The sequence below is a fragment of the Cherax quadricarinatus genome, chromosome 68 (genome assembly GCF_038502225.1).
Source record: "Cherax quadricarinatus isolate ZL_2023a chromosome 68, ASM3850222v1, whole genome shotgun sequence".
Taxonomy (NCBI): domain Eukaryota; kingdom Metazoa; phylum Arthropoda; class Malacostraca; order Decapoda; family Parastacidae; genus Cherax; species Cherax quadricarinatus.
The window spans coordinates 5620047-5643869 of NC_091359.1; the positions used below are offsets into that span (position 1 = coordinate 5620047).

Consider the following 23823-nt stretch of genomic DNA (forward strand, 5'->3'; position numbering starts at 1 on the left):
CATCTATTAGAACAATAACACCCCATATAGTGCCATACACCAACACTGAAGCAACAGACCACACTATAGACATGAAATCATTCAATGTGTTATCTAGTCGATCCAGTATCCTGAGTTGGCAACTTCATTCTCTCTACACCATTAAAGAGACCGATTTCTGCAGGTGCCAACAGTTTAGCGGGAATGCACATTTTTCGCGATTTGTGCATTACTTCGTTGCACACGAACACAACAAATGAAGTTGCGATACGTTTTTATTGATACCGGAATAACCTAAGCATCTTTTGCTCTGTAGGGAAGATCAGTTACCTTGCCTTGCCCTCTCATACCATCACAAAGCAATCTGTCCTATAGATAGAAAATGAGTTTTCCAGTTTGTATTTGCATGTTCTGCACAATCTAAGCTGGAAATTAATGTTCGTCATTCAAAGTTAGGTTACCTTGATTAACCAGTATTACGTATAGTTAACCGCCAATAACCAAATTACATAAACTGATTTTTAAAATGAAAATTGGGTACATCAGCAGTGTGCTGCAACCTTATTCCATTTGAGTAATACCATTGAAACAAAAGCTAGTTATGTTTTTCTATCATGTTCTATCACACAGGATGGGTTCCGTAAATCAGGCAATGAAATCTGTCAAAATGAGCTGGAAGACTTCAGTAAGGTGATAAGGATATCGTCATGCATTTCACTGTGCCCTAAGTACCGGTAGTTATGGCAGTTCTGAATGTTTCATTCCAACAAGGCTGGAGTTAATGTTACTTGGAAATTAACATCTCTCCGGAAATACCATGGACCGCATTAGAAATAAGAGGGGCTCCTCTTGATCAAAAGAATTGGACCTACTCTCCCCATTCTCGGATCAAAGGTGATTGCTTTCTATTTTTCCTGTGCTATATGACAATGTTATATTCAGCGCTTTTTCGTGATAATAATAAACGTTGGCACTTTCTCATTCCACATTTATTAATTTGTTTTGTGTAAGCATCTGGTACGCTTGTCTGTGTATCTGATTACTAAATAGATACACAAGCTATTTCTTACATGATGACTGGAAGAGGATTGCGGAGTCATTCACACTGCCATTCTTGTTTGATGGAGCTGGTCACACAAGTATGCTGAAAAGTTGCCATGCAGCCTACACTAACCGCAGTGTCCATGGATTATTTGTTTATATTATCCTCGCATACATTAGGGCATGACTGAGGGGACCACAACAATTTAAAGTCAACCATTGAGCATGTAAGAGGTTTGTGGTGTAGGCCCTGAAGGGAAGGCACAATACTTGAGCGTGTTGGCAACTCGACGGAACTCCAACGGCATGTCAGCAATGAAGAAACTAGTAATTTTTTGTCTTTTCTTTTTCTCTGTCACGCGCGTCCTTCTGTACTCTCAATAACAATATGGCCATCGGTCATTTAGTACTCTTCTTACCAAGTGTGCTCTGCAGTCCTTGTGTACTCCACCAATGTGGTCGCCGGTCCTTTCTGTACTATTCTCGTCAAATGTGCTCATCAGTCCATTTGTACTCTTCTCACTAACAATGTATCCATCGGTTCTTTTGTACTCTATTTAACGAGTTTGTCCTGTCCTCGACTCTTATCAACAATGTACCTGTCAGTCCTTTAGAAGTCGTCTTACCAAGTGTGCTCGTTTGTCCTTTTAACAGTGCTTGTATACCTGGAGGGGGTTTCAGGGGTCAACGCCCCCGCAGAACGGTCCGTGACCAGGCTTCGCGGTGGAACAGGGCCTGATCATCTAGGCTATTACTACTGGCCACACGTAAACCGACGTATGAGCCACAGCTCGGCTGGTCAGGAACTGACTTTAGAGGGCCCTGACACTTATTGTGTTGTCTCTTAGCGTACTCGTGGCGCCCCTACTTTTCATTGGGGCGGATGTTGCGTCTCCTGCCAAGTCTTTTGTTTTCGTAGGTGGTGAGTTTCGTGAGCAGATTTGGGACTAGTCCCTCAAGGATTTTCCAAGTGTATATTTTTATGCATCTCTCTCGCCTGCGTTCCAGGGAGTACAAATCAAGGGACTTCAGCCGTTTCCAGTAATTTAATTTAGGTGTTTTCTCGTACTTATACATGCTGTGAAAGTTCTCTGTATATTCTCCAGGTCTGCAGTTTCGACTGCCTTGAATGGGGCCGTTAGTGTACAGTATTCTAGCCTAGAGCGAACAAGCGATAAATCTTACTTGAAAATGTGCAGGTTAAAAGGTGTCTAGTTTTAAGCTATTAAATGGCAATTCTTTACTACCTAGTATTACATGTTCCAGTAGACTAAATGGTAATTCTTCAGTGGTGAGAGAGATGTAGGTTCCAGCAAAATAAATTCCTGACAAAGTGCCAGGTAGTTGCTTCAGTCCTGCAGGCAAACGTTAGATTACAATTTAAATATGAGTTTCATTTAATTTTATTTTCTAATGATTCTATGATCGGGTTTTGCCGATAATGGCATCATTATCTTTCTTGCCTGTGTATTATTAATATTCTCAGCCAGTCTAGTAACATTGTGCTTCCCTGGGGCCATCCATGCAGGATCACTACGTGTGATAACTATTTATTGATACAGAAGCAGAGCTAAGCTCCTGGTATCCGGTTTTCAGTACCTTATTTAGTAAACCATCCATTATTTAACACAGCGAAAAAAAAAAATATATATATATAGCATTCCGTCGACAACGCATCCTGTGTGTGTGTGTACTCACCTATTTGTGGTTGCAAGGGTCGATTCATAGCTCCTGGCTCCACCTCTTCGCTGATCGCCGCTAGGTCCATGAGCTTTATCGAACCTTTTCTTAAAGCTATGTATGGATCCTGCCTGCACTATATCACTCTCCAGATTGTTCCACTCCCTGACGACTCTAAAGAATTACCTCCTAACATCCCTGTGACTCATCTGAGTTTTCATCTCCCAGCTGTGTGTGTGTGTGTGTGTGTGTGTGTGTGTGTGTGTGTGTGTGTGTGTGTGTGTACTCACCTAATTGTACTCACCTAATTGTGGTTGCAGGGGTCGAGACTCAGCTCCTGGCCCCGCCTCTTCACTGATCGCTACTGGATCCTCTCTCTCTCTGCTTCCTGAGCTTTGTCATACCTCTTCTTAAAACTATGTATGGTTCCTGCCTCCACTACTTCACTTGCTAGCCCCTCAAGGAAGGCTCCTTGACGCTGGTGAGGGGCTCTTGATCTAGGGAATTGGATCTGTGCTCCAGTTCCCTGAATTAAGCCTGAATGCCTTCCATCCCCCCATAGGCGCTGTATAATCCTACGGGTTTAGTGCTTCCCCCTTGATTATAATAATAATTCACTTGCTAGGCTATTCCACTTGCTGACAACTCTATGACTGAAGAAATACTTCCTAACGTCCCTGTGACTCGTCTGAGTCTTCAGCTTCCAGTTGTGACCCCTTGTCCCTGTGTCCCCTCTCTGGAACATCCTATCTCTGTCCACCTTGTCTATTCCCCGCAGTATCTTGTATGTCGTTATCATGTCTCCCCTGACCCTTCTGTCCTCCAGTTTCGTCAGTCCGATTTCCCTTAACCTTTCCTCGTACGACATTCCCTTGAGCTCTGGGATTAGTCTTGTTGCAAACCTTTGTACTTTCTCTAACTTCTTGACGTGCTTGACCAGGTGTGGGTTCCAGACTGGTGCTGCATACTCCAGTATGGGCCTAACTTACACAGTGTACAGTGTCTTGAACGATTCCTTATTAAGGTATCGGAACGCTATTCTCAGGTTTGCCAGGCGCCCGTATGCTGCAGCGGTTATTTGGTTGATGTGTGCCTCCGGTGATGTGCTCGGTGTTATGGTCACCCTAAGGTCTTTCTCCCTGAGTGAGGTCGGTAGTCTTTGTCCACCTAGCCTATACTCTGTCTGCGGTCTTCTTTGCCCCTCCCCAACCTTCATGACTTTGCATTTGGCTGGATTGAATTCTAGAAGCCAGTTGCTGGACCACATGTGTGTGTGTGTGTGTGTGTGTGTGTGTGTGTGTGTGTGTGTGTGTGTGTGTGTGTGTGTGTGTGGGTTTAGCATTTCACACAAATATACGATCTATTTCCTTCTCCATCATGTTCATCTTAGCTTTTACAAATATATTAAATACGATTAATTTTAATGTCCATGTTACTGAATTTACTATTTGTGTAACCAACTCGTTATTGCTGTAACTTGCTCAGTCAGCAGAACTTTGGAACTCAGTCCCTGGACCCATTGCGTGTCCCTATATTTTAACTTCCAGCCACAGGATGGGTGAGGTGGACAAAAAAAACATGTTAACTTTTGAATCCATGTATAATGTTGGCTCCCTCTGTATTCTTGCGTATTTAAAAATAATAGTTGCAAGTTTTTACTTTTTTTGTACATACTATACCATTTTTTAAATGGCCTTGGACACACAGGTATCATGGACATGTAAAAAGCACACTAAATAGATTTAACTTGAGATAGTCCAGTCAAGTCAATGTGACTTATTTTCATTTGGGTCCCTGTGTACAGTTAATTGTGTGGTTATCTGTTCTCTGCGCAGCTAAATCTTCAACAGTTTGAGGATACACCATGTCAGATTAACATTACGGGATGGTGTCGAGAAAGCAGGTGTGGTGCGTGGAATGTGCTTCTGCTGTTGCTCCTCCAAGGCAGGCAGGTGGGTGGGTGGGTGTCTTGATCGCACGGACCTTGAACTTGCTATCCAGATGCTCTGTTTTATGTCATCACTTTTCCACATCTATTTGCTCGTCTTTCCTTACCCGTGCACCATTTTCTAATGATATGTGCCTGGCTTTCATAACTTTGCCTCACCCTATCATAATATATATAAAGTGTAAACCGCTTTCGTAATGTGTGTTCCTTCCCATTTCACGATTACATGTACTCACCTATTTGTGGTTGCAGGGGTCGAGTCTTAGCTCCTGTCTCCGCCTCTTCACCGGTTGCTACTGGGTCCTCTCTCTCCCCGCTCCATGAGCTTTATCAAACCTCGTCTTAAAACTATGTATGGTTCCTGCCTCCACTACATCACTTTCTAGGCTATTCCACTGCCTGACAACTCTATGACTGAAGAAATACTGCCTAATATCTCTCTGACTCATCTGTGTCTTCAACTTCCAATTGTGACCTCTTGTTTCTGTGTCCCCTCCCTGGAACATCCTGTCTTTGTCCACCTTGTCTATTCCCCGCAGTATTTTATATGTCGTTATCATGTCTCCCCTGACCCTCCTGTCCTCTAGTGTCGTCAGGCCGATTTCCCTTAACCTTTCTTCATAAGACATTCCCCTTAGCTCTGGAACTAACCTTGTCGCAAACCTTTGCACTTTCTCTAGTTTCTTGACGTGCTTTATCAAGTGCGGGTTCCAAACAGGTGCTGCATACTCCAGTATGGGCCTGACGTACACGGTGTATAGTGTCTTGAACGATTCCTTATTAAGGTATCGGAACGCTGTTCTCAGGTTTGCCAGGCGCCCATATGCTGCAGCAGTTACCTGGTTGATGTGTGCTTCCGGAGACATGTTCGGTGTTATACTTACTCCAGGATCTTTCTCCTTGAACGAGGTTTGCAGTCATTGGCCACCTAGCCTATACTTTGTCTGTGGTCTTCTGTGCCCTTCCCCTATCTTCATGACTTTGCATTTGGCGGGATTAAATTTGAGAAGCCAATTGCTGGATCAGGTGTCCAGTCTGTCCAGGTCTCTTTGAGGTCCTGCCCGGTCCTCATCTGATTTAATTCTCCTCATTAACTTCACATCGTCTGCGAACAGGGACACTTCTGAGTCTAACCCTTCCATCATGGCGTTCACATATACCAAAAATAGCACTGGTCCTAGGACCGACCCCTGTGGGACCCCGCTCGTCACAGGTGCCCACTGTGATACATCATTACGTACCATGACTCGTTGTTGCCTCCCCGTCAGGTATTCTCTAATCCATTGTAGTGCCCTTCCTGTTATATGAGCCTGATCCTCTAGCTTCTGCACTAATCTCTTGTGAGGAACTGTGTCAAAGGCCTTCTTGCAGTCCAAGAAGATGCATTCAACCCACCCCTCTCTCTCGTGTCTTACTTCTGTTACTTTATCATAAAACTCCAGAAGGTTTGTGACACAGGATTTTCCTTCCATGAATCCATGCTGGTTGGCGTTTATACTCTTGTTCCCTTCCAGGTGCTCCACCACTCTCCTAATAATCTTCTCCATAACTTTGCATACTATACACGCCAGTGACACAGGTCTATAGTTTAGTGCCTCTTTTCTGTCTCCTTTTTTAAAAATGGGAACTACATTTGCCGTCTTCCATACCTCAGGTAGTTGCCCAGTTTCCAGGGACGTGTTGAAGATTGTGGTAAGAGGCACACACAACAAATCCACTCCCTTTCTAAGGACCCACGGAGAGATGTTGTCCGGTCCCATTGCCTTTGAGGTATCGATGTCCCTTAGCAGTTTCTTCACCTCCTCCTCATCTGTATGTAATGTCATCCAACACTTGTTGGTATATTTCTTGCTGGTGTCCCCATCTGGTCTGTCCCCAGAGAGGCCTTCCTGTCTCCACTGTAAATACTTCCTTAAATCTCATGTTGAGCTCCTCACATACCTCTTGATCATTTCTTGTGAGTTCTCCACCTTCTTTCCTCAGCCTTATCACCTGGTCTTTGACTGTTGTCTTCCTCCTAATGTGGCTATACAGCAATTTCGGGTCAGACTTGACTTTCGATGCTATGTCGTTTTCGTACTGTCGCTGGGCCTCCCTCCTTATCTGTGCATACTCGTTTCTGGCTCTTCTACTAATCTCCTTATTTTCCTGGGTCCTTTGCCTCCTGTACCTTTTCCATTCTCTGGTGCACTTAGTTTTTTGCCTCCCTACACCTTCGGGTAAACCAAGGACTCGCTTTGGTCTTCCTATTATTTCTGTTTCCCTTGGGAACAAACCTTTCCTCTGCCTCCTTGCACTTTGTTGCTACATATTCCATCATCTTGTTTACTGATTTTCCTCCCAGGTCTCTGTTCCACTGAGCCTCCTGCAGGAAGTTCCTCATACCTGTGTAGTCCCGCGTTTTGTAGTTTGGCTTTTCCCATTCAGTTCTTGTTACCTTCTCCATTTGTAACTCTACTATATAATCAAAACTCCACGGAGCCTTTCGTAAGTGATGTCCTCAATGTCTGAACTGTTCAGGGTGAACACAAGATCCAGTCTTGCTGGCTCATCCTCCCCTCTCTCTCTGGTAGTGTCCCTGACATGTTGATGCATGAGGTTTTTAAGTACCACATCCATCATCTTGGTTCTCCATGTTTCGGGACCCCCATGTGGCTCCAGGTTTTCCCAGTCGATATCCCTGTGGTTGAAATCGCCCATTACCAGTAACTTTGCTGCTCGAGTGAGCTCTTTTTGCCACTTCAGCCAGTGTGTCCACCATCGCCCTGTTGTTTTCTTCATACTCCTTTCTTGGCCTCCTGCAGTTCTGTGGTGGGTTATACATCATTCCAGTGACTACTTTATGTTCTCCAGACTGAATTGTACCTACTATGTAGTCTCTTTCTCCAATCATGTCCATGCCTTCCCCATTCATTCTCCTTTCTAGTCTATGGTATGCATACCCATAGTTCTGTGCTCTGTCGCTGAGAATGTGGAGTCATGTGAGAGTATTAATACACACTCGGCGTTTCAACTGCGTGTTGAGTGTGATCCAGATTGCATTGGTTGGTGTTGTGGAGTCTTTCTGTCCTTGTCTTTATGGATTTTTTCAATTAACGTTATTATACACAACATTGTAGGGCTACCTTTTATCCAGCGCTCGATTACTTCCAGCAGTCCTGTCATTTTGAAGGTTCCGAAGGGTAGACTCATGTCTGCAGAGAACAGAACGTCTGGTCGATTGAGTGTATATAATCTTGTGAATACTATGATTATAGTGGATAGTAGGTCTTGACTCTCAGTACCGGGAGGTGCGAGATTCTTCACCTCCCGATATGTTTAGTAACACAAACTCAACATAATCAGCTTTTTATTTATCAGAACAATTATATACACAAGGGGGGGGAATGACATTCAGATATATGAAGGACTATAGTCATTACACGAATAATGTAAGTATGGGGAAATACACACTGATAAAATAGTACTTTGTATATACAAAGTTACTGGGAGGGGAATAATATAACATTATTACAGTGATACCTGGAGGGTGTTTCCGGGGTCAACGCCCCCGTGACCCGGTCCATGACCAGGCCTCACCGTTGATCAGATTCTGATCATCCAGGCTATTACTGCTGACCACACGTAGTCCGTCGTATGAACCACAACCCGGCTGGTCAGGTACTGACTAGGTACCTGTCCAGCTAGGGATCTATTGGTAATCCCACTTATATATGCTGGGAAGCAGTTGAACAGTCTTGGGTCCCTGACACTTATTGTGTTATCTTTTAGTGTACTCGTGGCAATGTAAGCACAGTTGTATTGACGAAAAATAATCTTAGAGCAGTTCACCGAGGCTCAACTCTTAAGCAACTCTTAGCTGGGTGACTGCTCAGCTGTGAACTCATGATGGACCTTAATTTTATTTTTTTTCTCTGTTGGATTGTATTAAAGTGTTGCATAGCCTATATATAAGGGTTTAGCTAAAACTGGGAAAGAATAATAATAATACTTTAAAGATTCACTTCTCCCCATATGCATCATTTAAGAAGCATTCTAGGCAACCTCCCTTCCTCAAGGGAGTTACGTTGATGCTGGTGAGTTCTTGATCCAGTGAATTGCACCTGTTCTTCCCTTCCTTGGATTGAACCAATTGCCGCCTATTCTCTAAGCACAGTATGACTCGTACGGGTTTAGCGCTTATCATAATATTATAATAATAATTTGGGAAATTGACTGCATGAGGTTTACAGGGTATTACCTGAATTGTTATGTGCAGTTAGTTTGGGTGAGGTAAGTGGGACTTAGTCAAAGTAAGTCGCCGAACTGTCACTCCCTCGATGCCCACTCCCTACCACTTTCACAAAAAAGCTTGACCTGACATTAAATTAATAATTACAGTATTAACCATTAATACTAATAATGGTAAATTATAAAATAATGTGGACTGTATATGATTTTAGGACCTGATTGTTAGAAATGGCATCTCTCCTGTCTGTGTCACTCTGCCGCTGTTCTACACCCCTCCCCCACTCGAAATTTATCGAAAGGGTCAACTCATCATCACATTTTATTACACAATTAGTGTATTATTCAAATTTACACATGCTGAATTTAGGAAAATTCAAAATTTTCCACAAATAATAATTGTTCGAGGCATGAGCTTGGTCATTTTTTTGGCATGGTAGGTATAAAACAACAGCCTACATACCACTGTGCAAAGCATTATTATTTTATTATTATTATTGTGCGAAGCGGTGAAGTGATGGAGGCTTGATCCTCTGTCCAGTAATAGAGAGAGGGACGCTCTACTCTGGCAGACATGGATACACCGTTGATAGTTGTGCATGCAATTGAATTACAGTTGTGTACAGAACCCTGATAGATGTGTGCACAAGGTCCTGAAGATGTGTGCACAAATTCCTTATACAGTGGACCCCCGGTTAACGAACTTTTTTCATTCCAGTAGTATGTTCAGGTGCCAGTACTGACCGAATTTTTTCCCATAAGGAATATTGTGAAGTAGATTAGTCCATTTCAGACCCCCAAACATACACGTACAAACGCACTTACATAAATACACTTACATAATTGGACGCATTTGGAGGTGATCGTTAAGCGGGGGTCCACTGTATATGTACAGAACCCTTGTAGTTACAGCGAGAGTTGTCCGCAGCACCCTGAGATTTGTTCACAGAACCCTGAGTTATGCGCATGCATGCATACACAAAAAAAAAAGGGGGACTAAGAGGCGGGAATCAGGTACTTGAGGACACAACTGAGTTAGACACATGAACCTTAGGGATATCAGGAAGTACTTCTTCAGTCTCAGGGTGGTCAGGAAGTGGAATGATCTCAATGAAGAAGTGGTGGAAGCAGTCTTCATACATAGTTTTAAAAACAGATATGACAACGCATATGTATCATGTGGCAAGCTAAGTGTTGGGACCAAGAGCTATGACTACCCCTGCAACCACATATATGCAAGGACACACACATGGACACACACACACGGACATAAATAGCCTAGCCTTAGATCTTACGATGCCAGATAAATGTCTGAATCATACAGATATATGAACCTAAATACTATGTTAATACGAAGATAAACAAGCATTGGTGAATTCTACGTATTAATTAACATTAACTAGATATTGACATTAGAAACTAGATTGTTCCGGTTGATCCTGAACCATCATCAAGTTGCGACTTAAATGTCATATACTGTAGTTTCCATTTACCAGTTGGAGGTTTGTAGATGAATGGTTCAGAGAACCGACATGTTGATAAATTAGACACATGTGCAACTCTTTGGTATCTTTATTGAGGAAACGTTTCGCCACACAGTGGCTTCATCAGTCCATACGTAGGAGAAACTTGAAGAACAGGAGGAGAATGAGGTAATCAGTCCCTCAACCTTGAGTCGATGTGTTCAGTCCATCAATCTTGATGGACTGAACACATCCACTCAAGGTTGAGGGACTGATTGACTCATTCTCCTCCTGTTCTTCAAGTTTCTCCTACGTATGGACTGATGAAGCCACTGTGTGGCGAAACGTTTCCTCAATAAAGATACCCAAGAGTTGCACATGTGTCTAATTTATCAGTTGGAGGTTTGTTGTGGATTTCTCACTGTATGACCCTGGTGGGTTTAATGCTTAGTTTGGATTATAATAATAATAATGTGAATGTCTTCAGTCATGGTATTGTGACGTATTTTTCTTTATTCATTATGTGGACTAAAATTCATACAGTGAATCCCATTGCGTATAAATGACACTATTTGGCTTTGTTGGAATATCTTGAATTAAATTATCATAATTTTTCACCACTCTGCACATATAAAAAAGGGGCACAATGCAAACATTATCGAAATTTAAAATAATTTTCCCTAAAGGCTTATTTTCTTAATCACAATAAAAGTGACTTATTTTCTTAATCACAATAAAAGTGACTTGCATTACTTGCTGTTGCCCACCTGATGCATTACCCATAGAGATAAATTTACTAACCATAATTTATAGGGGTAGACCTGTAAGCCAGCGGAAGGTCTCAGTCAGATGACCAAAAGCTCAGGTGGCGGGGCATCATATGACTAAGACCTGTGTCAGGAAACACTTGTCTTGTTTCTTGGCAAATCTTACCTAACCTAACCTAACCTAACCTACCCATAGACAAAGATTTACTACCATTTCAGCAGCTAAGGGGGTGGCCCCATCCACGCCAGCGGACTTCACTCCCACACTACGAGACAATGTGTGTTACATTGTGGCTGCTGTTCTGGTCAATGATGAGGGTCATGTCCTCATGATGCAGGAGGCAAAGAGGTCAGCGCCAATCTTTATCTACTTACAAAATTTTATGATAGATTAAATAAAGAAGATAGGATACCCATAGCATAGTTTTTCTTCTTTAGCTAGAAATAGGTACATGGGAGCACATAAGAAAGGCATATGTTATCTATTGATAGGGATTAACTAGTTTGGCTACTGCTACTTGGTTGTGAGTAACACAAATAAGGACAAGATTATCTCTGACAATTTCTTTCTGATTGAATTTCATCATGCTGGAGGAAGGAAGAGTTAGATAAGCACTTTCACTTGACACTTTGTTGCAGGTGAATCCTTCAGGCAAGGCTCCTGATGTTGGTGAAGGGCTCTTGAGCCAAAGAATTTAAGCTATCCTTCCTTGGATCAAATTGGATCACCTCCTGTTCCCTAAGCAGCTTATGAGTTTACTGCTTCCACATGAATATAATAATCCCAAGTGAAATATCTTCAAGAAAGGTTTGTCCTTAAGTGATATTTTAAAGGATTAGGCCCCTTCACATGGGGTGTCCCTTGGGAGTCCCCTTACTACAGTGAAGGAGCTCTGTATGTGAGGAATTGGACCTCCTCTTCTTTTTCAATGATCAAATCTAAAACCTCCCACTCATCTTGGCTACATTTTTGGGGGTATTTCTCCTTTTATAAAATCCAGCTACTAGACAGATGGAAGAGGAATCGCATTTGGCCCTGTTCTAATGTAGCTTTCATTTGTGTTGTTTTTTAACTCAACCTGACAGCAGATCATTTCTTGTGAGACATAAGGTGAACATGTGGCAGGACCTCTGATAATAGAGATACTAATGGAGGTTGTCTGCAGATCAAGGAGTGGCAACTAGAGGTGCATCATTCATGGTGTTATTCCTAGTTCACCTACAACCATTATTACCTGGAGGACAACTGGACATTTAGTGTTCTTTGCCTTGCTCAGTCAATTCATTTTCATGAGTTGACTAATCCTTCAAGGGAAAGGTGTTTTGCTACTGGTGAAGGGCTTTTCATTTGAAGAATTAGAACTACCCTTTCCTTTCTTGAGTAAACCCTAATGACCTCCTATTCCTCAGCACTATATGTTTAGCACTTCCCCATTAATATAATAACATGAGCTGACCCAACTCCCTGAAGGCAACAGGGATAAATACTTGACAGTACTGTATATACATATATAATGGAAATATACACTTCCACTGATCATGGAGTAGAAGATTTAATTAAAGTTTAAATTAGTTCTTCCTCAAATATTTAGGATAGACAAAAATGAGGCTTGCTTAAATATACATTATTATAAAAAATTCCTTTTTAGATTTATGAATTAATTTTCAGCTATCATTAGATTTGTGATGGTCTCATTATCCAATGACAAAACAGTTAATAATAAAAGTTAAGAGCACATTTTGTACAAAAAATTCTAAATGGTACTATGAAAACTAGGTTAGATAGTTGCCAGTGAGTCTGATCTGTATTCTCTAAATACTGTACTGTATGTTATGTTTTATTGTGTCATTAGGTTTGGTTTTGAAAATTTTTATTCAGTGAAAGAAACTTGAGTTTTATAGCCAATTACATGCTGGAGTGATCATGTTAGGTAGGAGTGATTGGAGACATGTGGTTTTCAGTGGGCATGCTGTTGGAAGGTAAGCAAGGTAACTTTTATGAAGGGATTCATGGAAACTGGTTAGCCAGATTTGAGTCCTGTTGTTGGGAAGGACAGTGCCTGCACTCTGGAGGAGGGGTGGGGATGTTGCAGTCATAGGTTAATCTGAATTATGATGTCAGCATACTTCTGGAAATACAGCAGTTGAGTGATTAATGGTGAATGTTTTGTTTATTGGGTCACCCTGCCTTGACAGGAGATGGCCTATGAGGTAAAAATTAAATAAATTTGCAGTGCATAGTTTAAATTAATAATTAATCCTAGTAAACCTTTTTAAAATAATAATCTATTTATATGATGGATTGTAAAATGCAAATGACTTTAAATTATCTGATTTGGTAGTTTATATGCATAATGCATGAAATTTCTTTGTTTTACTTTACCTTGTACAAATTTATACTGTACATTGAAAGTAAAGTTAAAAATCTTAAAAAAGTGTAAATTTGGAAACAGTTCGTGTGCTGGGAAGTGGTACCTTCCTGCAGGACGTATGGAGGCTGGAGAGACTATTGTGGTAAGAAAAGTCTTATTATTTTATGAGTATTACATAAACCACTTTACTAAAATTTACTAGTGAAATTTTGTAATTAGAATTGGCATTATCAGTTATTATAGGTTCAGTATATAGTATATTAAATAATCAACCTGACCTTGGAATTTAATCTTTATTCAGAAATTGCTTGAAAAATATACTTGCATATATGTAAAATGAAGCTTTCTCCTTATTACTTGCATATTTCTTACTGTGTGTGTTAAACTCTTTGTCTTGTCTCAGGAAGCAGCCAAGAGAGAAGTCCTAGAGGAAACTGGTTTGGAAACAGACATTACCACTCTGATAATGGTTGAATCTGCCTCTGGGTCATGGTTCAGATTTGTTGTCACTGGTAATGTGTTAGGTAAGCAAGCTTTTAATACAGATTGTGATTATAATAGTTTAAAAATTACAAATTAAGATACTGATAGATCTAGGTATACTGATAAGAATTTGCTATCAATTTTTCAAGAGGAAGCACGATCACTTCTTCCACTAACTGCTAGATCAACTAGGTTGTGATGGCTGTGTGGGTTATGGGGTTGCCAACAGCAGCAGCCTGGTTGAAGAGAGAAATCACCAGAATAGCCTGGTCTGGGGTAGGGATGTGAAGGTAGAAAAACTTAAAAGTGGTCACAGGTATCTCACAGGTAATATTATTGTGATTTTAGCACTATAGGCAATAACTCATTACCAGAATTTTTTATATAACATTTTTAAAATAAAAAACACTTAAAAAATTTCCACTCTGGTAATTATGTACTTACTACTGTGTATTCCTGCATGAAGGTTTTTGGACAAAGAAGGAATCTAGTTCGGTGGCTTACTTGAATAGTTTAGTGTTTGTAGAGCCATACTGTGATATAACTGTAACTTGTAGAAGTATACCATCTCGTGATTAATGCAATTCAAGCTAATGGTACCTTTTGACTTAGAACATAGTTGGTGTCATGATGAATGATATGTAATGTTTTTTCAGGTGGAACACTAAAGACACCTGCCTGTGCCGATAAAGAGTCACTGCAAGCCAAGTGGGTGGAGGATCTTGGAGAACTGAGTCTGAGAGGCAATGACATATATCCTTTGATTCAGCGTGCCAAACAGTATTGTGCACGCAAAGAGGAGCCCTGGCATCCCATGTTGCTGCCTATTAACAAGCCACATACAAGGCTTCTCCTTAGATTGGTCATTGCTATTAGAAAAAGAGTCAAGTAAGTTGAAACAAAATTTCATTAATGTAATTTTTTCAGCTTCCTTATATGTGGAACTATAGGTCATATAGTACATTATGTACTGTATTTAGGGTACTGTACAGTCATCTACAAATTCGAAGGCTTTCTTATTTGTGGTTTTTGATTATCTACTTTTTGTGCTGACAAGAAATACATGAATAGATTCAGTTATCCAATGAATTTCTGGTGATACAAATTCTTTTAGGCTTGGTGTAAGACCCCTAGATTTAAAACTAACAAAAGACTTGATTCAGATTGTGTTTGAGGGCTCAGTAGAGATGTATATTACAGAGCTATATATTACATAGATATATATTACATAGATATATATTACATAGATATATATTACATAGATATATATTACATAGATATATATTACATAGATATATATTACATATATATTACATAGATATATATTACATAGATATATATTACATAGATGTATATTATATAGATATATATTACAGAGATTTCTGTATAACAAAATTTGTTATACAGAAATAATTTTTTATTATTTGTTGTTTTTAGTCATGCTGGACTTATATGAATATAAACCTCCTTGAATTTGTAGTCAACTGTACTGGAAAGTATAGTGCCAGCACTCTGAAGGATGGGTGAGGATGTTGCCTTTTGGAGGGTCATCTGAACTGTGATGTCAGCACACTTCTGGCAAGACAGTGACTGAATGAATGAAGCTAATGTGCTCCCTCTTATTGTTTTTGGGGTAGGCTAATCATACCTCAGTGAGAGATAGCTAGTGTGTTAAAGAAAGAACCTGTTACTGAGTTTTGCTTATTTGGACTGTGTGCATGGTGGTCTCACATGTTTAATGTAATTTTAATTTTACAAATTATACACTCTCTCTCATGTTCAGCATAACCATATTGCAATTCCTTACTCCAGTTAAGAGAAATCTTTATTCATTATTTTCTCACAATTTGGTGATGGAGACTGTATTATTGAAATGAGTCCTGCTGTGCAGTAGAGTACTGTGCTGCAGTAGTATGTTTCAAAGTAATATTTTTTTTCAATTTCAATATTCAAAATGTTGACATGTATGTTTCTCCACAGCAACAGATTGTGTATTCTCACCAGTGACAAAACAGCCACTCACCTTCCAGTAACGGAAGTTAACCCTGTGAGGTCCCTCCACTCTACTCTGAGGAAATACATGACAGTAAGTAAATTGTTATTAGCTTTCATGTATTTATTGAGAATATGAACATTACATAGGATCAGATGCCACTCTTATATTACATTTAAAAAAAAATTCAATCTTCAGTGGAAATATATTTCTGAAAACATTGCAAAAAATCTTTTTTTCTGAATTTCTTCTTAAGCATTATTATATTTTTTTTTTTTTCAACAAGTTGGCCGTCTCCCACCGAGGCAGGGTGACCCAAAAAAGAAAGAAAATCCCCAAAAAGAAAATGCTTTCATCATCATTCAACACTTTCACCACACTCACACATAATCACTGTTTTTGCAGAGGTGCTCAGAATACAACAGTTTAGAAGCATATACGTATAAAGATACACAACATATCCCTCCAAACTGCCAATATCCCAAACCCCTCCTTTAAAGTGCAGGCATTGTACTTCCCATTTCCAGGACTCAAGTCCAACTATATGAAAATAACCGGTTTCCCTGAATCCCTTCACTAAATATTACCCTGCTCACACTCCAACAGATCGTCAGGTCCCAAGTACCATTCGTCTCCATTCACTCCTATCTAACACGCTCATGCATGCTTGCTGGAAGTCCAAGCCCCTTGCCCACAAAACCTCCTTTACCCCCTCTCTCCAACCCTTTCGAGGACGACTCCTACCTCGCCTTCCTTCCCTATAGATTTATATGCTTTCCATGTCATTCTACTTTGATCCATTCTCTCTAAATGACCAAACCACCTCAACAACCCCTCTTCTGCCCTCTGATTAATACTTTTATTAACTCCACACCTTTTCCTAATTTTCACACTCCGAATTTTCTGCATAATATTTACACCACACATTGCCCTTAGACAGGACATCTCCATTGCCTCCAACCGTCTCCTCGCTGCTGCATTTACCACCCAAGCTTCACACCCATATAAGAGTGTTGGTACTACTATACTTTCGTACATTCCCTTCTTTGCCTCCATAGATAACGTTTTTTGACTCCACATATACCTCAATGCACCACTCACCTTTTTTCCCTCATCAATTCTATGATTAATCTCATCCTTCATAAATCCATCTACCAACATGTCAACTCCCAAGTATCTGAAAACATTCACTTCTTCCATACTCCTCCTCCCCAATTTGATATCCAATTTTTCTTTATCTAAATCATTTGATACCCTCATCACCTTACTCTTTTCTATGTTCACTTTCAACTTTCTACCTTTACACACATTCCCAAACTCATCCACTAACCTTTGCAATTTTTCTTTAGAATCTCCCATAAGCACAGTATCATCAGCAAAAAGTAACTGTGTTAATTCCCATTTTGAATTTGATTCCCCATAATTTAATCCCACCCCTCTCCCGAACACCCTAGGATTTACTTCTTTTACAACCCCATCTATAAATATATTAAACAACCATGGTGACATTACACATCCCTGTCTAAGACCTACTTTTACCGGGAAGTATTTTCCCTCTCTTCTACACACCCTAACCTGAGCCTCACTATCCTCATAAAAACTCTTTACAGCATTTAGTAACTTACCACCTATTCCATATACTTGCAACATCTGCCACATTGCTCCCCTATCCACTCTATCATATGCCTTTTCTAAATCCATAAATGCAATAAAAACTTCCCTATCTTTATCTAAATACTGTTCACATATATGCTTCAATGTAAACACTTGATCTACACATCCCCTACCCACTCTGAAACCTCCTTGCTCATCCGCAATCCTACATTCTGTCTTACCTCTAATTCTTTCAATTATAACCCTACCGTACACTTTTCCTGGTATACTCAATAAACTTATTCCTCTAAATTTTTTACAGTCTCTTTTGTCCCCTTTCCCTTTATATAAAGGGACTATACATGCTCTCCGCCAATCCCTAGGTACCTTCCCCTTTCATACATTTATTAAACAAAGTACCAACCACTCCAACACTATATCCCCCTGCTTTTAACATTTCTGTCATGATCCCATCAGTTCCAGCTGCTTTACCCTCTTTCATTCTACGTAATGCCTCACGACTATCCCCCACACTTACATTCTGCTCTTCTTCACTCCTAAAAGATGGTATACCTCCCTGACCAGTGCATGAAATTACCACCTCCCTTTCTTCCTCAACATTTAAAAGTTCCTCAAAATATTCTCGCCATCTACCTAATACCTCCCTCTCCCCATCTACTAACTCCCCTACTCTGTTTTTAACTGACAAATCCATACTTTCCTTTCTAGGCTTTCTTAACTTGTTTAACTCACTCCCAAAATTTTTCTTATTTTCATTAAAATTTCTTGACAGTGCCTCCTCCCACTCTATCATCTGCTCTCCTTTGCACTCTCACCACTCTCTTCACCTTTCTTTTACTGTCCATATACATACTCTGCTTTTCTTATAACACTTCTGCTTTGTAAAAGCCTCTCATAAGCTTTTATAACCCTTTTTCTTCTTTATCACAACTTTACTTCTTTCATTCCACCAATCACCCTCTTTCACCTGCCCCCACCCTCCTATAACTAACACAAACTCTTTCTCTCTCTCTTCTCTCTCTCTCTTCTTCTTCTCTCTCTCTTCTTCTCTCTCTCTTCTCTTCTCTCTCTCTTCTCCCTCTCTTCTCCCTCTCTTCTCTCTTCTTCTCTCTTCTTCTCTCTTCTTCTCTCTCTCTCTCTCTCTCTCTCTCTCTCTCTCTCTCTCTCTCTCTCTCTCTCTCTCTCTCTCTCTCTCTCTCTCTCTCTCTCTTCTCTCTCTCTCTCTCTCTTCTCTCTCTCTTCTCTTCTCTCTTCCTCTCTCTCTTTCTCTTTCTCTCTTCTTCTCTCTCTCTCTTCTCTCTCTCTCTCTCTCTCTCTCTCTCTTACACTTTATTTTCCCTTTCTTTTTCTTTTTTCTTTTTTCTTTTTTTTTTTTTTTTTCTCTCTCTCTCTCTCTCTCTTTTAATTTTTTATTACATTTTTTCAACGGTGGTTGTCTCCCACTGAGGCAGTGACCCAAAAAGAGAGAAACACTTTCACCATCATTCACATATAATCAGTCTTTGCAGAGGCACACAGATATGACAGTTCATATGTTACTCCAAACAGCAGATATCCGAAACTCTTCCTTTAAAGTGCAGGCATTGTACATTCTACCTCCAGGACTCAAGTCCAGCTAACTGGTTTCCCTGAATCCCTTTTACAAAATGTTATTCTGCTCATACTCCAACAGTATGTAAACAGGAACGGAGATGAGAAAGGATCTTTTTTTGTACAAGTACTATCACAATGCCAGCCTGCCTATTAGATCTCATTGGCTGTTCATTTCTTTTTCCTTTCTCCACAGGAAATTTTTGGATCTGACTTACCACCTCATAGACCCCAAGGTGTTCTGAATGTTGAGCTCAAAACAAGTTCACCAAGTGGTAACCATGATGGAATGTGTCTAACACTGCTTGTTCCTGTTCGTAAAGCACTTGAGGATGTACCTCTTATTGACAAATACTCTTGGATTGAATTGTCCAAACCTGTTGGTGAAGATCTGCTGAACCGCATGGGCAAAAATATGACTGTGCCTTTGAACGTCATACGGTAAGACAGGCAAATATATTGTGATCTCAACCTTTTTGGGGGTTCTCATGGTTGACTGCAGCTACTGAGTACTTAATGGTTTATTCAAGCTGTGGGATCATCTATTGTATGCTGCAGAACACCACACTAAGTAACTGAGCATGTAGCACCTCTAAGAACATTATTGTTCACTTGCTTGAAGAACATCTTAATGGTTTGTAGTTATTTTTCTACATTTTAGGGCCTCGGTTTTATTCTTATTATATTGCCAGTTTTTAAAGCTATACTACATTTTTTACACTTAATAATTTACCTATGGTCTCTTTAACTTTAAATAAAATAATTAAGAAACATGGCAAATTCTATGCATGTTCTTGCCAAGATACTTTTATGAAATATCTCAATTCTAGTATAGCTAAAAATTCACTTTTTTGGGGAGAACTTTAAATTGAGTTCCCCGAATTCTGTTGTTAAATGAGTCAGTACTGTAGTGCTTAGACTAGAACAGTTTGTTCATTGTATATCTTGTTATAATATTATCACATACTTTTTAACAATAAAGTATCTAAGATATACTGTATTAGAATGTATTTAAAAAGTAGTATTCATGCACTGAAAAACTGCAGTTAGAAAATGCATTGGAAACCCATTAATGAGTACTTTATTATGCAGGGAAAAGTTATTATGTAGTACCAATTGTCTTGGTAGTGTAAGGAGAGAGTAGCTTTTTAATGTAATGAGTGTCAAGAATGTTAGTGTATCTTTTCAAGTAAAAAATATTTTAGGTGAATCACACATCCTAAAAGTAAAAGAATTTTTAAAAATTATTTATATCATATTGCAATAGAGGTCTCCCTTACTTTATGCAATAAATGCTTCCCTAACCCATATGCTGATAGAGTACACACAATATAGCATGTAAAACATAGGGATTTGTTCTCGGACTTTTAATTATATATTTCTCGATTAGTATTTACCAGACAATATGAGTTTATCTCAAATATGCCAGATGGTTATATACAAAACAGAAATGAATTTGGCAAAAAAAAAGTGATAAAATAAAATTCAAAATTCAATCATAAGCTCTATACCATACAATATTGGGAAAATACAGTAAATTTACTTATTTTTACCAACAGGTTTTGAGCATAGCAGGTAGGCATCAAGTGGTCATATACCAAAAAAATGCTATTGCTCAAAAAAGCAAATTAGAATAGAAATTTAATCCAAAATTCAATCATAATCCTCCACCCTTTTACCTTCCATCTCCCCTCAACCACCAGCCAACTATCCTATCTTTGTCTGCATTGAAGTTCACATGTTATGAACCTGTGAATACATTATCTCCTTATTATTTTCTCCTTCCACCCCCTAGTCCTGAATGTTTTGGCACAACTTGACTTCATCTAGACTGGTGTCTATTTTCTTTTGACTTGACACAAGACACTTAAAACTGAAAGTCAACAATAGAATTTTTGTTTAAAATACTCTTGGATTTTCCATGCCCATATCTTTTTTCCTTCTAGTCATTCTTTCCTCTGAATGTCAGTATAAATCAGTTTAGTGATATGTAAAGAAATACTGTTAAAAAAATTTAAGTTGTGGTGGGCTCAAGTAATAGCATAAGAGTGAATTTATACCTCATATAGTGAGAGAAACCTCTCCTAATTTTGCCAGATTTATCAAGTCTTCTTTTTTTACAGCATCTTAGATGTTTCATACATGAAGTGCATAAATTAAGTTCATTTGATAACAATAATTCACATCATTAGCTAATACGTACTAAATTCATGGCACTGGAGTAGATCAAGCCTATAAAAACATCCCATTGTGTCTATCAACTCTTGTACAGTGGGATAAAGTGATAAATTTCTCTTGTGTTTATTATTATTATGATGATCATTATTACTATAGGTACAGTACTGTGTTAAGGGAATACCGTACTTTATTGGTATTTATTATTTGTTATTAAAGAATGTTGCTTGTGAGTGACAAAAGTACCTTGTTGAATATTTTATAAGATGAATCTAATATATACATATGGTACATATATATACCTAATGAGTGTGTGTGTGTGTATATGTGTGTGTACTTAGCTATTTGTGGTTGCACACACACACAAACAGCTCCTGTTTGTGTGTGTGTGTGTATTTGTGTTTGTGTTGTGTGTTTGTCTGTCTGTATATACATTTTTTTTTTCACACGTCGGCCATTACCCACTGAGGCAAGGTGACCCAAAAAGAAAGAAAAACTTTCATCATTATTCAACACTTTCACCATCCCTCATACATAATCACTGTCTTTGCAGAGGCACTCAGATAAACATACATTTCATTTACTCTAGTACTTCCAGTGCTGGGTTGTATTATAAACAGTGGTCAATAACAGTCACAAATTTCACTTGACAGGGAAAGAAATTACACTCAGAAATAGCTTGTGTGATTTATATACTGTAAAGTATATATTTCTCCTTAACTAAATCACTGTACATATATAATAATTCCTAGTGTACAAGGATTTTTTTACAAGCCACATTAATGTAAACAGTGAATACTGTAATAAAAATTAAAGCCAGAGGCAACAGTGAGCTATATGCCAGCCGATGGCCTGAGAGAGTCTGGCTGGAACAGTTGACACAAAAGAGGTAATCAAGCCAGCCCCTCAACTCCTCCCTGACAAGTCAGAATGCCACAGCACACCTAATGGTGACCAGATGATATAAGGCTGTATATCACCACTAGATGCCTCTGATTTCCTGGTTTACAGCTAGTAACGATGACTACAGAGTTTGTGGTTCATCTTCTGAGCACCAAATAAATATATAATATATTTGGTGCATGCAACAGTACACATGTATGCACAGAGACAGAGTGCAAGTGAGTGAGTGTGAGTGAGTATATGGGAGGTTGACAGCTCATCAAATCCTGAGAACCACTTTGCTCTACTCTGATCTAACATGCTAACATACACCTGCTGGATGTCCAAAGCTTTACCTCCACCCCTCAGTTACACACATCATTAGCAGCTAAATTTACTCCAGTCTTTTTACACGACTAAGTTGACTTTGTGCATGATCACCCAAAATCTGTGCTAAAACTGTTTTTTTTATGCCAGATAATGTTTATTTGCTTTAAAGTATGTTTTCATGTTTCTGTAATTTATAATAGTACCTTTATTACCTCACTTAACTTACCTCACTCAAGTTGCTTTACTTTAATTTAGCATAAACTTTTTTTGCAGAGATCTTCTGTTTTTATTTTTTATAACAAGTGCTTTGGTTGAGGGGAATTATTTTGTTAGTATAGGATGTGTTTTAAGAATTAACATATTGAAAGTTTAGTAGATCCCACACATGGTTATCCCTCAAGTAGTAGATGAATAAATGTGTAGTAGTTGATCAAAGATAATTTAAAGTAGTCAGATCAAGGCAGTAGCATTTGAGATATACACATGCATTCATATATATAATGTGTAGTTTTTTTTTAATTGAAGTGCACGAGAGGTTCTCATGAGAAAGATCCATTAGTATGATACAGTGGCCAGTACTCAAAACCAAGTTTTTACTCTACATCATAAGAACATGACAAATGAAAGTTGTATTGTACAGGGTCTATTAATAAAATTAGGTATAAGTGGCATTGAGGATAAGTTTATGATTGCAAATCATCTGAATGTGAGTTGCAAAGTACTAAGGGCTGGGAAGAATAGTGAAGATCAGATTTAATTTCAGAGTTCATCTGAATGGTTATGATGAAACATACTTGGGAGCAGATGACCCGAGATGATAGGAAAAGACAAAGAGGGAGGGAATGAGTGGGTGACAGGTATTTTAGTATAGAGAGGTGTACTGTACAAGGAAATGGATGCATGGAGGAATGTTTGGAGTTATTTTGAATAGGGCTTCAACAGTGTACAAATAAGAACATAAGGAATTACAGAAGGCTTATTGGTTCATATAAAATATAGCCATTCTCTCTCTGGTAATTGCCAGCGTATCCTGGAAACTTGACAGTGTATTTCCGTTAGTGATGTAGTTTGGTAACTCTTTCCACACTTACTGTAATGCTATTTTTGAATCGCCATTTATCTATTGTTTTAAATTCTAAACTTTTCAGCTTGAATCCATTGTGTAAAGTTCTTTCTATTTATTTTTCAAATCTCTCTTACATCTTCTTTATCTCTTTCACTGTCTCCCATGTAGATCTATATTATTGATGTTAGCATTGCTTACGTAGATCTGCGCATA

General features: G+C 39.1%; 1 protein-coding gene across 8 annotated transcripts in view; it reads left to right on the top strand.

The window, feature by feature from the left end:
- Window positions 1-23823, top strand: part of LOC128697796 (8-oxo-dGDP phosphatase NUDT18) — a 36964-nt gene that overhangs the window by 3368 nt on the left and 9773 nt on the right. For 7 of the 8 annotated variants that reach the window (XR_011393928.1, XM_070099622.1, XM_070099626.1 and 4 more), the window contains exons 2-7: window positions 11325-11454; window positions 13559-13619; window positions 13881-14001; window positions 14617-14848; window positions 15941-16046; window positions 19354-19598. Coding sequence is in view for 7 of the 8 variants with exons in the window: in XM_070099622.1 (XP_069955723.1) it covers window positions 11325-11454; window positions 13559-13619; window positions 13881-14001; window positions 14617-14848; window positions 15941-16046; window positions 19354-19598 (895 nt within the window). In the remaining variant the exon portion in view is untranslated. The remainder of the gene's footprint in view (window positions 1-11324; window positions 11455-13558; window positions 13620-13880; window positions 14002-14616; window positions 14849-15940; window positions 16047-19353; window positions 19599-23823) is intronic. The other variant, XM_070099623.1, reaches the window with a different exon arrangement.